The sequence below is a fragment of the Hyaena hyaena genome, unplaced genomic scaffold (genome assembly GCF_003009895.1).
Source record: "Hyaena hyaena isolate Hyena2069 unplaced genomic scaffold, ASM300989v1 scaffold_334, whole genome shotgun sequence".
NCBI classification, from domain to species: Eukaryota; Metazoa; Chordata; class Mammalia; order Carnivora; family Hyaenidae; genus Hyaena; species Hyaena hyaena.
In genome coordinates this window covers 1,780,278-1,797,272 of record NW_024080967.1, presented here as the reverse complement: position 1 = coordinate 1,797,272, position 16,995 = coordinate 1,780,278, and the positions used below count along the sequence as shown (strand labels likewise).

Genomic DNA, 16,995 nt, shown 5'->3' with positions numbered 1-16,995 from the left:
CAGTTGAATTTTTTTTATTGGGAAAGGAAAATTTTGTCTAGAGGACTATTTAGAGGGAAAAGTATATAGATACTGGTTCTCTTTGTTTTTCTAGAAATTTTAACTGAACTGAACATGCTCCTGAAGACTTTCTATGTCTTTGCTAAATAATATATAGTTTTGGATTAAACATAATGACATCAATTTCTGTGATTTTCTGTTTACATTTCTATCCTTTTTTTATTGTTTTCCTATTAAAGAGAGATAAAACCTCCTTATTCTAGCTCTGTACTCACGAGCATTAAGTAAACAATTAATGGCTAGAAAAGCAAATGGAGATTCCGTTGCCTTCTGACCTGACACATTTGTCCTTGGTTAAGTTCTCTTTACACACGTGCAAGAAGCACAAACGGAAGAATGTGAGCACTTAAAACTACAGGAGATATTCCTCTGATCTCTTAGAGGAAAAACACTCTATCCATTTGCCCAATTTCCATAACTTTTACTTCAAAATACATTTAGCTATCAGATAGAACTCACATATGCTCTTCAGTCATAAAGTTACTAGCTTTCCTACTTGTTAAAAATTTAATGTGTATTCCCATCATTCCATGATCTTTACTTACAACTCAAACATGAAGGGCAGTCTTATATATATGGATATAATTTGCATGTAGGTGCACACACACATTCACACACATAAGAAATAACTAACTTATTTATTAAATTAGTTAACTGAATACATAGAAAGAATAAAAAATGGAAAATTTTTTAAGTTTATAGTTAGGTCATGGATTTTCAGACCTGAGTAATAAATCTTACATTCTCTATATATGTTCTGATTCAATAGAAAAATAACTTGACTCCGTGTTACCAGTTTGAACAATATGAGTACATCCCACAGAAGAAATGAAAGCAGAAAGCATTTTACAAGTTATCTTCTCACCCAATATCAATTTTTTACTGCTTTATTTGATGCTAAAGTAATCAGGCAAAGGGCCATGCTCGTCATCTCTGTAGTCGTGGCCATCTGCACTTAATTATATTTCTTTCCTAAATGTTTCATGAGTCTCATAAAACCTGCATGTGCTGAAGCTTGTATAAGCATTCGTCTTTTCTTCTCCTGCTAAGAAATCAATCATACTGCTACACGTTTACCTTGATTTAGAAAGGCAACAATGTTCATGTGTGGGACATTTTTAACGTAGAAGAGGATTATAGTTTGTGAATAAAAGACAATAAAAATTGATCATTCTTGTTTAAAGATTTGCTTAGTTTCTTTGTGTTTTTTTTCCGTAAGGGATGTAAATTACTTTTTTATTTTTCACTGAACAGAGACCTTTTTTGATACATACTTGACTTGATGCCCAGTTGGAAGATTAGACTTATAAAAGCTTTCCTGAGCACAAGAAGCAGTGGATGTCACAACTTGTTTCAAAGGATCTGGAGTGAAAAAAAACAATTTAGCTTAAACATAAAAGAGGAAGAGTGAAATATTTCTGTGTATCTGTAGCTTGTGTAAATACTAAGTGTTGAGAAAATTGAAAATTAATTGTAATGAACAACTTTTTAATAATAAATACCAAATTCCCTATTTTTGATAATATAGAGTTGATTTAAATCTAATGAATTTAATGTGCATCCATAGGTTTTCTTATGCAGATTAGTAGGGAGAAATACAAGAAAGTATTAGTACCGTTGTTGCTCACAGATAATGGAGAAATCCATGAAAGCTTTTATATTCTGTAAAAGAGTGTGTGTGCATGTGTATGAGTCTATATTAACATTCAGGTAGATGACTACGTGTGTGTGCATATATCATTGCTGACTATGAAATAAAATAATATTAGCAAAACTAGAGAAAAAGCTAATAAAATTATTGGTCTTATTTTATTTTACAAATTTGAAAACTCCTTGAAAATATTAAAATGTAATTTTAATCTATTCATACAGCAAATGGTTATGTTTGAATATAAGTATCCTACATAAGAATGTAATGTTCTCATCAAATTTCAGCTCCCAGTGAAGCCCCAACAGAAGTAGGTGTAAAAGTCTTATCATCTTCTGAGATATCTGTTCATTGGGATCATGTTGTAGAAAAAATAGTGGAAAGCTATCAGGTGAGTTCAATTTTTATCACACTATATACATTTATTCATTAGTTTATTAGCATACATTTTCAAATATGTTGTATCTTTGAATGTTCTGTGGCCATTAATTATATGGTAATTAATACTGTAATCTCTTTGTCTAATATGTTCGGCATTTATAAGCTAGTTGTTAAGAGTAAGGTGGAGGTTCCTAACTAGTGTATCAAGGAGATATGTAGAGTCCTGTGTGTTGACAAAGAGTTGGCTAAAATGAAAACTAAGGTAATAACACCCATGATTAAATAAGATCTCAAGTCAATTTCATGAAATGAGTGCCGAATTTTAAGTTTTTTTGAAACCATTTTGGTAATTTGTAGAAGCATTCTTAAAATGTTTATTCTGTTTGTCTCGGCATTTCCACTTCTAACAGTCCCTATAAAGGAAATAACTACAAATATACCAAATGTGTGTCTTATAATGCTCTCTATGAAGGTAGAAAATTGGCAACATTCAAAATGTCCCAAAGGAAATTTTACTTGAGTTGAGTCTTAAAAGACTAGTAGGAATTCACCAGATAGAAAGGGGAAGATTTGTCTTAGTTGAAAGGAAGAAGACCTGGAAAACTGAAGCTAGAATGATAGTGTGGGTCTTTAATACAATGCTAGCAAAATTTAGACTGGATTGTGCAGGAAATGTGACATCATCTCATATGCGTAAGCACATAGAGTGAAAATTAAGAGGAATTGGCAACATCCAGTCTTTGCAGATGAGCAAATGGATGCCAGAAATTCAACAAGTTGCCTCAGCACAAATTAAGTGTCAGAGCAGTATCTACAATTCAGCTTTGATGATTCAAAGTTCAGGCTTTATGCCAAACCACAGATTCCTCTCTGTTTTAGGAGTGAATGCCCTTTCACAGCCCCAGACAGTGAACTGCCCATACAGTCAACTTGCCCTCTCAATTCTTGTGCACCCTCGCTTCATCATCTGTTGGAATATCAGCTCCTTGAGGACAGGATTTTGTCTGTTTTGCTCTCAGTGCCAAGAACAGTGCTGGGTGCAGGGTAGGCCCTAAACAGGTACTCAGACCAAATAGAGCTACAAGTATAATTAAATCATGTGTTACAAACTGACCTTCTCAAACCCATTTTTATGAGATGTGACTACAAAACCAACCTAAGGTTTTAAGTTTTAAACATGTAAAATATCAGGGAGCTTTTTTTTTTTTTTTGGTAACATAGGTTATGATTTGGGCACATCTCAAGGTATCTTCAGATAATCTTTGCAAGTGTTCTTATGAAAAGAGTGGAATGGTAAGAGTGAACTGGAAGAACAATATTCATAACTTATTAAATTGACAATTACATTTACAGTTCATAGAAAAGGAATGGGAAAAATTGAGAAATTCACTGGGCATTACAAACCCCTCTAGGAAACAAGCCCACGAATCCTTGAGAGAGGACATTAGCATTTGGAGCTTGAAAGTCATCTTGGACCATAGGATTTTTTTCTTCTTTCATGTTATTCATTCTTAAGTTAAAAAAAAAAAAAGGAAAAAAGATTATTTAATATATAACTCACTCATTGAATCAAGATGTTAACTATATATTTTACTTTGTTTAAAACATTGACCTAGCATTGGTACCAGTGAATTTAGGCAATAATCAGAACATAAGCTTTTTTGAGTGGAAGTAAACATCAGTTAAGGATTTTCAATTAAGTAGTCCACAAAAAATAATAGTTAGCAGATAATATCTTTGCAAATGATAATTTCAAGGACAAATGTATGACATTGAGGAATTTAGTTTCACAGATATCTCACTTTTTTGTTACTCCATATTAAGTAGAAAATTGTGAGATCTCTTGCTGAGCACAGATGTGCATTGATAGCTCTGTCACTGAAGAATTTGGTGTAAAATATATCTGAATTTTCTGAGCCTTGTTTTCTCACCAGAAAGCTGAGAAATAGAACTGTTGTGTCGAATGAAATGAAAACATTTTATGCCTTTCCCTGTTCTATGTCTTTGGACATTTGAAGACAATGATAATAATGATGATGATATTATGATAATGACAGTGATGAAGATGATGATGATCATTTTAATGATAAGAATGATAACATTTGTTGAGCCCTTATGATGCTAAACAGCTAAGCTTATTGTGTTGAATCCCTATGATTCTAGAGAATAGGCATTATTATTCTCCCTGTTTTAGAAACAAAGAATTTGAAGTTTGGAAATATTTGTCTGTGTAATAATTGGCATAACCAAATTTGAACCTAGGTCTTGCCTTTCCAAATAAATTAAAAATATTGGGCATAAATCACAAAATTATTGTTTCCAGTTCTATCTTAAAAACATTTTGAGTCTTTGACACAGAACTTTGAATATCAAAGAGACAACCATGAAAGTTTAAAAGAGAATATCTGTAACATTTATTCTCCTGTAAGAAAATGCCCTTGTATTGGGTGGGGGTAGCTTGACTGACTATAATGTGGTTATTGTTTCTACTTTAAAATATGATGGGAGAAGCCAGTGGTTTAACAAGATAGATGACTGAGAAAACTAATCCCCCAGTGCACTTCCTACAAAAATGTACTCAGGGACTAAGTTATAAAGAAAGAGAGGGAAAAAAAGTAACACATTAAGAAAATAAAATAAAAACCTGGAGAAGCCCGAGCCCTGTGTGATTGACCCCATCTCAAGGTTAATTTCCTGATATTTCAAATGAGAACTGTGAGCAATTGAGTTTAAAAGTAATCTCTTCCCCTGTGGTTTTAAAATGTATCTCAGTAGAGTGGTTAGGTTCTACTCATTTTTTCCTCTTGCCTGTTTAAAGAGCTCCCACTCCTAACCTTAATGCCACTAACTTTTCCTGCAGTGTAGGAAAGGTATATTAGAGCTTTGAGCTCCTGCCCAGAATCCACAAAAGACTTAGTTTGTTCACCCAGCAGGTACAACACCCACTTAACGTAATGAAAACAAGCAAAATGTGCTATTAGGAATAATGAATGCAAAAACTCTTAGCAGCTGAATCAGAGATTAATGCAGATAATCAGTTTTGCAGTTATCTTAAAAGATTATCAATCCTGAGTAATCTACTCAATTTTTTAAAGGTTAATTGATTATGGTGAGCATAAAATAATATTTAGGAAGTGCTTCGTTTTCTTATTTTGGAGAAGACAGCTATCTTCATCTTGATCTCTCCAAAGCAAAGTCAGACAAACAAGTGTGGGAGAAGGTAGTGTTTTGTTGTTGTTTATCTGTTTGTTTTAATATGATCCTGTAGAGCAACAATGAGGAAAAAACAGGTGAACAGGAAAAGGGGGAGCTTGGATACAAAGAAGCTCTAACTTTTTGGCAAACCCTGTGGGCAACTGGTGCTCTATCTCTTGGGATCTTTGAGGACCTTTAGAATGTGGCTCAGAATTGCCCTACCTGGGATGGAAGGGAGAGGAGCATTCATCCACTGCTGCCCCCCATTGGTTAAGAGTGGCCCCATCAGCATCACCTCCTCTCCCACTTCCATGGACTATGGGACTAGTTTCACATCACAGCATCAAATACAACCTGAGGCTGGGAGTCAGGGGCTAGCAGTACTAGCACAGGTGACATGCTACCTGGTCATCCTTACGAGAAGTACTTAAGTGAAGCCTCCATAGAATTGGTTGGTTCTTCTGCCAGTGGCTGGAATTAAAGAATTTTAAATAGCTCTCAAAAGGTGAAAGAATACAGATTTGAATGATTTATATTACTGCTATTCCTTTCCCATAGAACATACTAATAACCAATGTAGTCTAAGATTGTGATAATATAGATATTGTATACTTTTAGAGATTGAGCTTTATTGTATCAGAGTCTCATTTTTTCACTTAAATAACCATATTAAATGTTTTCCTAAATACTGTATTAAACCCTTTATGAAAGAATCTTTACTTGTCACATGATTATGATTTTTTTCCAGCATATTCAGAATTGAAAGGACAGAACTTAGAAATCTGATACAAAAGTTTACTTAAGGGATACCTGCCTGAGTGGCTCAGTCATTTAAGCATCTGACTCTGACTCTTGATTTCAGCTCATGTCATGATCTCCTGGCTCAGGAGATATAACCCCACATCCACAGAACCCACTTGGGATTCTCTCTCTCTCCCTCTCTTTCTCTTTCTGCCTCTTCCATGCTTTCTCTCTATTTCTCAATCAAGATAAATAAACTTAAAAAAAAAAGTTTACTAAAGGGGCATCTGGGTGGCTCAGTTGGTTGGGCATGCAACTTCAGCCCAGGTCATGATCTTGTGGTTCGTGAGTTCGAGCCCCACATCAGGGCTCTGTACTGATATCTCAGAGCCTGGAGCCTGCTTTGGATTCGGTGTCTCCTTCTCTTTCAGCCCCTCCCCCGCTCACTCTCTGTCTCTGTCTCTCTTTCAAAAATAAATAAATGTTAAAAAAAATTTTTAATTTACTGAAGTAGAAAATAATAAAAATGGAGCAAGCATAATTTTCAAAAGTGCTAAACATCTTCAGGCACTTCCATAATTGTAACATCCATTCCATTTCCTAAAACTCTTTGGAGAAAATGAGGTTAAAGGAGCCATTTTTCCTGCAAATTTCTTAAATATTTCTGAGAAGGGATAGAACTATATAATCACTGTACAAAAGTAGTATTAGTGCAGCACACAAATTCATGGAAAGTGTAATATTCTTTTGCTAAGGCTTTGTTCTTTAGTTTCCTAACACTTTTGTAAAGAGTAAGTTTTCTTGGGGACAAAATGATAGATCTCTCTTTCAAAGATATTAGTGATTTTATGTGAACTTAAACCTTTTGATTCCTTCTTTAAAAAAATTTAATGTTTTATTTATTTCTGAGAGAGAGAGAGAGAGAGAGAGAAAGACAGCATGAGCAGGGGAGGGTCAGAGGGAGAGGGAGGCACAGAATCTGAAACAGGCTCCAGGCTCTGAGCTGACTGTCAGCACAGAGCCCGACACGGGGCTCGAACCCATGAACCACGAGATCATGACCTGAGCCGAAGTCAGATGCTTAACCAACTGAGCCATCCAGATACCTCGTTTCCTTCATTTTTAAAATAAGATCTATGATGGCAAAGAACATGTGTGCCTGCGTTCACTGCGTTCCCGCACCTCGCACAGTAAGTGGGACAAAATGGGTACCTAATAGCTCATATTTCATCCAATGAATGAAATATATCATACGTCAAATGTAGTCCAGTGCCCATAGTGTCAAAAGTAGATAGTAAATACCTGTCTTCAAAGAGCTTATAATTTAGTAGAAGTGGAGAAAGACAAGTCATGAGGCAATCTAATTAGTCATAATTGCCTATGATAGTTTTATGATAGACAAAGGATGCTATGGGGATTATAGAAACATGTAGATGAAGAGAGAAAATTGTATAATGCCACAGCATTAAAAAAGAAACAAATACATTATATGTTAGTGCAGCATATGAAGATGAATTTATGGCTTACTACCCATAATGCAAGACCAGCTATATGTATGTATATGTGTATGTATTTTCCAGTAGTGATAATTCCTTTCCACTCATTCATCTAGGCTCTCTTTTGATCTCCCTAGTGATTAATGAAAAGCAACACATTTACTCTGTTCCATGACTACAGGTTGCATCCTTCACTCTAAGCAATTTGCTCACAAATTAATGTTGGTGCTTCACCACATGGAGAAACTCAGTGAGACTATCAAGATGCAATAGCCCAAATTTATTATCTGTTTGGAAATGAAGTACATGGCCAGTGGCTAGTTCAGAGAAAAAAGATGATGCCATATCTCACATGTATCTATCTACCATTTACATGAGTATACTTTGAAAACATTATAAATGTTATGTAAACATATATTTTAAGGAGAGACAGATTATGAAATCGAATCACTTTGTCTCAGATGCTTTCATCTGTAAAGATTAACTATAGTGTGAAAAGTTCAAACAAATCTCATATTCTAAAATAAGGAAATCATGGACTATTTGGCACATTCTTTCTGCTCCCTGGTTACAAAGGCATAGCTAAGTCACCATTTTAATTTATTGTGAATTATAATTTTTTAATGTTTACTTATTTTTAAGAGAGAGAGAGACAGACAGACAGACCGAGCACAAGTAGGGGATGATAGAGACAGAGGAAGACACAGAGTCCAAAGCAGGCTCCAGGCTCTGAGCTATCCTCACAGAGCCCAGTGCAGAGCTTGAACTCACAAATGATGAGATCATCACCTGAGCTGAAGTTGGACACTTAACTGACTGAGCCACACAGGAACCCCTATTGTGAATTTTAATGGAGATTGACCACACAGATCCATGCTAAAATTAAATGAATGAAGTCATTTGTCATTTTAGATATAGATACAAATAGTAACTTAAGGAAAACTTTGTTCTTTTCTTTTATATTGCCAAAATGCCTCATGGAAATCTGAGTAAGAAGCCAGAAAAATTTCATCACTTTAATTCCTCAGTTTACTACATAGTGTTTGTCTTCTAGAAATAACCTTTATGATATTAATCTGGCTTAAAATCTTCTGCTCTTTAATCTGGATGATAGAAAAGTTGTTATAATTGAATGAACATTTTAAAATGTGGTCTACATCTCAGTCAACAAGCATGTATATAAAAATGCATCAACCTCATGGATTTGTTTTGATTGCTAAAAAACATTCTAGATTTATTATGAAGATAATGTATACGGATAATCCTACTCGAGTTCCTGGCATTTCATTAGAATATAAATTTTTATTTTATTTATCGTTAGTCAAGCAGTAGAAAAGGCCTTATGTACTATTTAGTTCAAGTGCCCACTAAAATATAGGCCATTGTCTTTCTTCCCAGAGAATGTACTCACTACCTGAACCCTTTCAGAATCCGAAACATATCTTCTCGAGGAGGCTCCCCTCCTTAGCACGTCTTTTGTGTGCCAACTGAGATCTGCCTCTGGAGACATTTGGTGCAATTCTAGTTCCTTGGTTCTGAGGCCATCCTTCTGGTCAGATGACAGAAATGCCAAGGAGATCAAAATGAATACTAGTAAACAAAATAAAATCATTGCAAAGGAAACCAATTAGCAATTTAGTAACTAGTTGTTCTGAAATGTGCTCATTCTACATATAAACCTTACTTTGTTACCAATTGGAGCCATCTAGTTCTATTTTATAATGGTTTCATTTGATTTATGTAAATGAATCATTCAAGATTATTTAAATATTAGATGTCTAATTAATTGTCTAGGCACTTTGAGTATTTGTGAAATCAAATTTCCATTATTTTATAGCCAGGGAATGTAAAATATATAAAATATCAATATATTTATAAGCATTTTGTTTATACCTTAGATACACCTTATAGAAATTTCTTTATTTATTTTTTATATTTTATTTATTTCTCAGAGAGAGAGAGACAGAGACAGCATGAGCAGGGGAGGATCAGAGAGAGAGGGGGACACAGAATCTGAAACAAGCTCCAGGCTCTGAGCTGGCTGTCATCACAGAGCCTGACACAGGGCTTGAACCCATGAACTGTGAGATCATGACCTGAGCTGAAGTTGGACACTTAACCAACTGAGCCAACGAGGCGCCCCAGATATAGAAATTTCTAACCAATAAAATAGTCTTATTAGAAGGATGGAAATTATAATTCCCAATTTTTTACTTAAATTTTAAGAGGCAAGGTAGAGTGTCATTAATAAATTGGTTGAGATAAGTAATCATTTCTTTCCTTTTTTTAAATGTTTTTTTTTTTTTTACAAATAGTTTATTGTCAAATTAGTTTCCACATAACACTCAGTGCTCATCCCCACAAGTGCCCTCCTCCATGCCCATCCTCCCCCCCCACATCCATCAGTCCTCAGTTTTTGTCAGCATTCAAGAGTCTCTCATGGTTTGCCTCTCTCCCTTTCCCCCACCATTTCCGCCCTTCTTCTCCCCCTTGTTCCTCCGTCAAGTTCCTCCTAATCCTCCTATACGTGCAGACATGTGATATTTGTCCTTCTCTGCCTGACTTATTTCGCTCAGCATAACCCTCCTACACTGTTGGTGGGAATGTAAACGGGTACAGCCCCTCTGGAAAACAGTGTGGACGTTCCTCAGGAAACTAACACTAGAACTCCCCTATGACCCAGCAATAGCACTGCTAGGCATTTACCCAAGGGATACAGAAATGCTGAGGCATAGGAGCACATGTACCCCAATGTTTTAAATGTTTTTTTGAGAGAGAGACAGAGTGTGAATGAGGGAGGGACAGAGAGAGAGGAAGATACAGATTCTGAAGTAGGCTCCATGCTCTGAGCTGTCAGCACAGAGCCCGATGTGAGGCTTAAACTCAAATAACCCTAAGATCATGACCTGAGCCAAAGTCAGACGCTTAACTGACGGAGCCACCCAGAGGCCCCACAAATAATAATTTCTAATCACAGATAACATTTTTAAAATTAAATTTATATTCAAGATAATAATTCCTCAACTAATTAAACTATTAAACATAATATTTCTTTGATATCTGGCTTCAATGTAGGTTCAAAGGAAATAATTTTGCATATATATTTTAAAAATGAGCTAGCAGAAAGTTATTACACTTGCATGTTGATATAAATGTTTTTATAAAACAAAGTTATATTCCCGTCAAACTGTTTTATCAATAACCCATGACAAATTTGATATTATATAAACAGAAATAAAATAGGAAATAAATGATAAAAATTATTATGGACATACTTCCAAACAGAAACCAGTGTTATATTTTGAAGATAATCATATGAAGAAGTTTTTGGTTTCTTCTTTTTTTCTTTTTTATGTTAGAATGATAACATTCAGGCCATGAGGTGAGACTTTGTTTTCTTGGACATCTTTAATAGATCTACATTATGTGCCTTGCCATATTCTAAGACCGATAGAAGTGTAAGTAGCTTTAAGAAACATTTGAGTATGACACTCAGGCAACATCACCAGTGTCAGAGCAAGGGAACAGGATTTTCACCACTGAATCATGACAAAGTCTTCCTCAATTTGAATGCTTGCAGATTCGGTATTGGGCTGCCCATGACAAAGAAGCAGCTGCACACCGAGTTCAAGTCACCAGCCAAGAATACTCGGCCAGGCTGGAGAACCTTCTGCCCGACACCCAGTACTTTGTGGAAGTCAGGGCCTGCAATAGTGCAGGGTGTGGACCTCCCAGTGACATGATTGAGACCTTCACCAAGAAAGCACGTGAGTCTCCACATTTGCACATAGACTCGTCAAAAGCTACCAGTCCATCTGGTCACGATGCAAGTTACATCTGAGAGAAATTTACTACCTAGCGGTCTTAGCACATTGAATTTAAAATTTTATTCTTTACAATCACCCAAGATTTAAAACAAACAAACAAAAAATCATTGTTAGTTATTGTAGGTGATAAAAAAATGTGGAGAATGCCTTCACACATTTAATGTCCCACTATAGAAATAATATTACAGAGCCTCTCTTTGTAAGTTTTGTGTCATTAAATAATCAATTTGTATTCTGTTATTATTTTTAACAAAGGACTGCATAAATAGCATGTAGTATGAGAATGTTAAAATTCTGTTATTTTCTATACTTTTTTTTATATAAACCTTCATCATTGCACAGTTGCAAATGTGAGTTAAATGTTGTAGCATTATGTTTCATCTTTTATTACCATATGTACTCTTTGTTTATACAACAAGACAGCTCATCCTGCTTAAATCTTCTAGTCATTCTCACCTCCCTGGCTTTGCTTTGATATCTCCTTCTTGAACTCAAGTTGAATATATAGAAGAAGAGAATGTATATTTGAGCCTCTAGGGAGATTTTCAAGAATATAAAGACATGAACAGTACTAGGGTTTAGAAATTTATGAAATTCACTTGGGGAAAAGATAGGAGAACATGGTGGTAAGATACCAGGCTTTAGTATTAGACATGGGCCTCAGATATGTATTTTCCACTTACTAAATGTGTGCCAGTAGACAAATTACCTCCCACATTTAAGCCTTAGTTTTGTAATTTGTAAAAGGACCATCCATCCCTTTATTCTTTTTTCCATTTATTCATTCATCAAAAGTATGCTATGTGCCTATCACTGTTCTAGACATTAAGAATACAGAAGGGATCAAGCCAAATCCAGAGCCTCTTCTTAGGGGATTCACAGCCTAATGGAAGGACATTAAAAACAACAATAACAACAACAAAAAACCTGACAAATCAATATGAATGTTAATATCAGATGACAGGGCAATAAAGTAGATAAACAGATAATAAAATGGAAATTGACTTGGATGGAAGATGAATTCCAATTGAGTGGTCAGGAAAAGCTTCTTTGAGAAGATCCCACTGGAGTCAAATATGAGTATATGAATCATAAGAAGGACCCACTATGTGATGACTGTCAGGAAAGGGACTGTGTCAGGTAGGTAAAGTAACTAGGGTAAAGCCTAAGGGTGGGAATAGTTTGGTATTCCATAGGTGTAGAAAGACCAATTGGGCCGGGATGTAGGCTGGAGGTGAGAAAGAGTAAGTGTGCTGAGGTTGAAATATGAAGAGCCTTGTAGTTGTAGATCATGCTAGGGATTAAAGTTTTTTCTAAGTCTGGTAAGAGCCATTGGGAGATTAAGGCAGAGAGGGATATTTAAGTTATGCTTGAAAAAAATCATTCTGGCTTTTGGATAGACAATGGTGGTGGTGGATTAACAGTAAACACAAAAGAGCCAATTAGGGGATGGCTTTAGATGTCAAGGGGAGAAATGATGGTGACCAAAACTATGTGATAATGGATATAAAGAGAAGTAGAAATTTTTCTGCAGAAAGTTGACAGCTTGGTGCTGATTTCGATGTTGGCATGGATGGAATGGAAGACTGAGTATTGTATTTTTGATTCAGAAACTGAGGATTCTCTTGTACCATTTGCCAAAGATGGGAAAGACCATAGGCAGATTTGGGAGTATATGGCAATGTTCCATCTTGATTACATTTGAGAAGTCTTGTAGACATTTAAATAGAGAGAGACAATTGGACACATATGTCTAGAGGTCAAGAGAAAGATTACACCTGAAAAAAAATTGTGACTTCTTAAAGCTATAGGCCCAGATATCAGATTTAGGGAAGATACATAGATAAAGGGGAGAGAAGGGTGCTCAGGAACAAGTCCTAGGTCATGCCAACATCTAGAAATTAGGCAGAGGATATGGAGCTGGCACAGGATGGTTAATGAGAAGGGGCAGCCTGAGAGGTAGGAGACCCAGATGCTAAGAGATCGTGTATTTAAGAAAAGAATGAAATTCAGAAAGGGATTAGAAAGTCAACTTTGTGGAATGCTACAAAGATATTAAGTCTGAAAAGAATAAAACCTGGCATTATTTGGTCAACTGGAGATAATTGATGGCCTTGAAAACAAGAGTTACAGAAGACTGGTGGAGAAAGAAACCCAAGTAAAGAATAATGAGAAGAGAATAAAAGATAGTTATATTACCGACCTCACAGGGTCATGGGTACATTAAATGAACCCATGGATATAAAGTGCTTAGCATAGTGCCTGGCATGTAGTAAGCACTCCTCAAAATTAGCTGTTGTCGTCACATCATTATCATCACTGACTAGAGGCAGTTTGCAGAATTCAAGTTGGATACGGTGGCTGTCACTTGCATATTATTACTTCCCACAGCGCCGAGCCAGCCCCCAAGGATCATCAGTTCCATAAGGTCTGGTTCACGCTACATAATCACCTGGGATCATGTGGTCGCACTATCAAATGAATCTACGGTGACAGGATATAAGGTATGTAAAAGATTATTGGATTTTCCCCACACAGGCTTTATTCTTACAGAGTGATTGATGTCTGAACTTGAATGATGTTTTTTCAGCAAAACCCATCCAGCTTTCCTATTCTAGCTATATAGTAGAATCAGATGACATAGTACTGTGATAAGTTTTGAAATGAGTAAAGATCTTCATTGAGTTCTACAAAAATTCTATGTCAAGTGAGCAAGATAGGTAGAATAACCAGTTTAAAGAATAGAGTTGTTAAAATAATCAGTGCATAAAGAGGAGAAAAAATCCATTTTTGTTTGGCAATGATTAAGATAGTGTTGCCTGGCACACAGTGAACTTGGGTGTATTGAGTTACATTCCATAAATGAACAAAAAAAGGAAAAAAAAATTATTTCCATATATTCTCTATATCACACATTTTTATTGGATACCAAAATTTGGGAATAGCATGAAAATATTTAGTTCTAAGGCAGTGTTTAAGACTACAAGACGTTGAAAGAGCCCTCATTTTATATTACACACACAAAAAATTCCCTCTTTTTATTTTAAGTCATTAAAAAAAATCAGATGCTTAAGGTATTTCCTCTTGGATTACCCTAAAAAATGGGTGAAATCAATTTCCGTGAATTAAAAATAACATGTACTTTCTACCAAGTATTAAACATGGCTTCCTAGGTTTTTTAAAAATTATTAATAGAAGTCTTAAGCATTTTTATTATGGTTTTAGTGTTTTGGCATTGGCTCCTTATTACTGGTTTATTAAATAACCATATTTTGGGACTTTTTCAGGTACTCTATAGACCTGATGGCCAGCATGATGGCAAGCTATATTCAACTCATAAACACTCCATAGAAGTTCCAATCCCCAGGGATGGAGAGTACGTTGTAGAGGTTCGTGCACACAGTGATGGAGGAGATGGAGTAGTGTCTCAAGTCAAAATTTCAGGTAAGCCAGTCATTGAAGACTCATTTCCATTAAGGACTTGTATGTTTGTAGGCCATATGGATTCTCAAGAGTAAAGGTGGGATTGGTATGCACACCAATGTCAGTGTTTTCCTAAGTAAATTTGAAATGACCAGACTCTCTTATATCACCAGACTACTATTAATATTCTTCTAACTCCTTTTTCTTTGTCCTATATATATTAATATAGTAATAAAATAGAAAGACACTAGATGGTAGATTCTTCCTTTCCAATTTCTCTGTGTCCCAGCATATGTGTCCTTTTTCTGCAAACTCTATTTCTCACAGCACTTGGTAATCCAAAATAAATACTTGAGGCATTGACTTCCTCTCTCGCTTGGATTTGTAGAACTCTATTATTTAAATTTTGGTACTTTTTTCTCATCCTGCGTGCTGTAGTTTAATTATAATAAATTAAAATTGATGTTTATTTGAGAGCTTTATGAGACTGTGAAACACTATAAGATGTTAAATTAATGACAGGGATCACTGATTTAGAAAAAAATGATAATTTATAGCTAAGTAGATGAATATATTTGGTGCATAGTACCATTCTAGAGTTTTCTTATTCAAGTTTAGATTTATTTGCAAATTGTTTAAATAGGTTTTCTCATGCATTTAATTTACATTGAAATTTTTTAGTTTAGACATTATTATTATGTCTCTCTAGAAAATTTTTAAAATACCAAAATTTGGAAGGAAAACGTAGTCATTTGCTAAACACTCTAAATTAGCTACACTGTTCAGTGTGTGTGTGTATAATTTTGTGTTTTTGCTTCTGCTGCATGTATCATGTTATATCATACTTTTATACTTTTATGAATTATGTTACACAAATAGTCCCCATGTCATTAAAAATTTGGTAAATTTTAAAATTATACATAATATTCTCTCACACAAAAGTATAAAATGTATCTATGCATTTTGGTTTTTACTATAATAAATAATACTATTTTGAATACATTTTTGTAAATTAATCTTTCTGTAGCTTAAATTGAAATAATTCAATAAACTACTTTACTTTCATATTGCCAAATTAAAAAAATACATTTGTTTATTTTCCTGTTATCATTGTACGTGAGTTCATTTCATATTTCACTGCCCCAACATTAGTTTCCTTTTATTCATTACTAAGGTGATAGGAGAAAATGACATCTTTTTATTTTTAAACCATTTTCTAATTCTGAACTTTGCTAGCACATACTTTCAGTAGTTTCACACTTAACAGGGCTGATCCACGAAGGAAATCAGAGGGAAATGTGCACTTTATTTCAAGGGTAGTAAAGTGCAAAAGAATCCAGTAAATTGATTTGAAAACCAACCTCCCTTGTTAAGAAGCTCGCCATAGCCCACTCTCACTCTCTTCATTTCCTTACCCTTCATTTGTCATCCCTAATGTGAAGCAGAGCCCGGTTTCTAGGGTTAAAACTAAGGAAGTTTGTAGCTAGAGATGCCGTAGCAGTAACAGTAACCTCGGCATAGTTATAATCAGTGATGTGCTGGTAAATGTTAAACAACAGACTTTCCTGGGGTGAGGAGAAGCCTTGGTTTATAGTTTGCTAATTTCTGTGGTGTAAATATTTCGATCTGATTTCAAACTTCCCACGTGACATCACTATATATATCATATATATATACACATATATATACACATATATATATACATATGTATATATATGATATATATATGTGTATATATACACATATATATACACATATATATACATATGTATATATATGATATATATATGTGTATATATACACATATATATACACATATATATATACATATGTATATATATGATATATATATGTAATTGCCACCACACAGATGCAGAGGAATAACCTCAAGAACATCGATGATATTAAAATGCAGTAAAATAAGGGTAGCCGGGTAGCTCAGCCGGTTAAGCGTTGACTTGATTTTGGCTCAGGTCATGATCTCCCAGTTTGTGAGTTCAAGCCCCGTGTCTAGCTCCATGTTGACAATGCAGGGAGACTTCTTGGGATTCTCTCCCTCTCCTGTCTCTCCGCCCAATCTCTCTCTCTCTCTCTCCCTCTCCCTCTCCCTCTCCCCCTCCCTCTCCCTCTCCCTCTCCCCCTCCCTCTCCCTCTCCCTCTCCCTCTCCTTCTCCCTCTCCTTCTTCCTCTCCCTCTCTCAAAATAAATAAATAAACTTTTAAAA

At 35.2% G+C, this 16,995-nt stretch overlaps 1 protein-coding gene across 1 annotated transcript in view; it reads left to right on the top strand.

Moving 5' to 3' along the window:
• The window catches only part of CNTN1 (contactin 1), a 174,141-nt gene that overhangs the window by 122,825 nt on the left and 34,321 nt on the right, over positions 1–16,995 (top strand). Inside the window, exons 19-22 of the mRNA XM_039249355.1 lie at positions 1,996–2,099; positions 11,102–11,288; positions 13,740–13,852; positions 14,636–14,792. Of these exons, the coding sequence (XP_039105286.1) occupies positions 1,996–2,099; positions 11,102–11,288; positions 13,740–13,852; positions 14,636–14,792 (561 nt within the window). The remainder of the gene's footprint in view (positions 1–1,995; positions 2,100–11,101; positions 11,289–13,739; positions 13,853–14,635; positions 14,793–16,995) is intronic.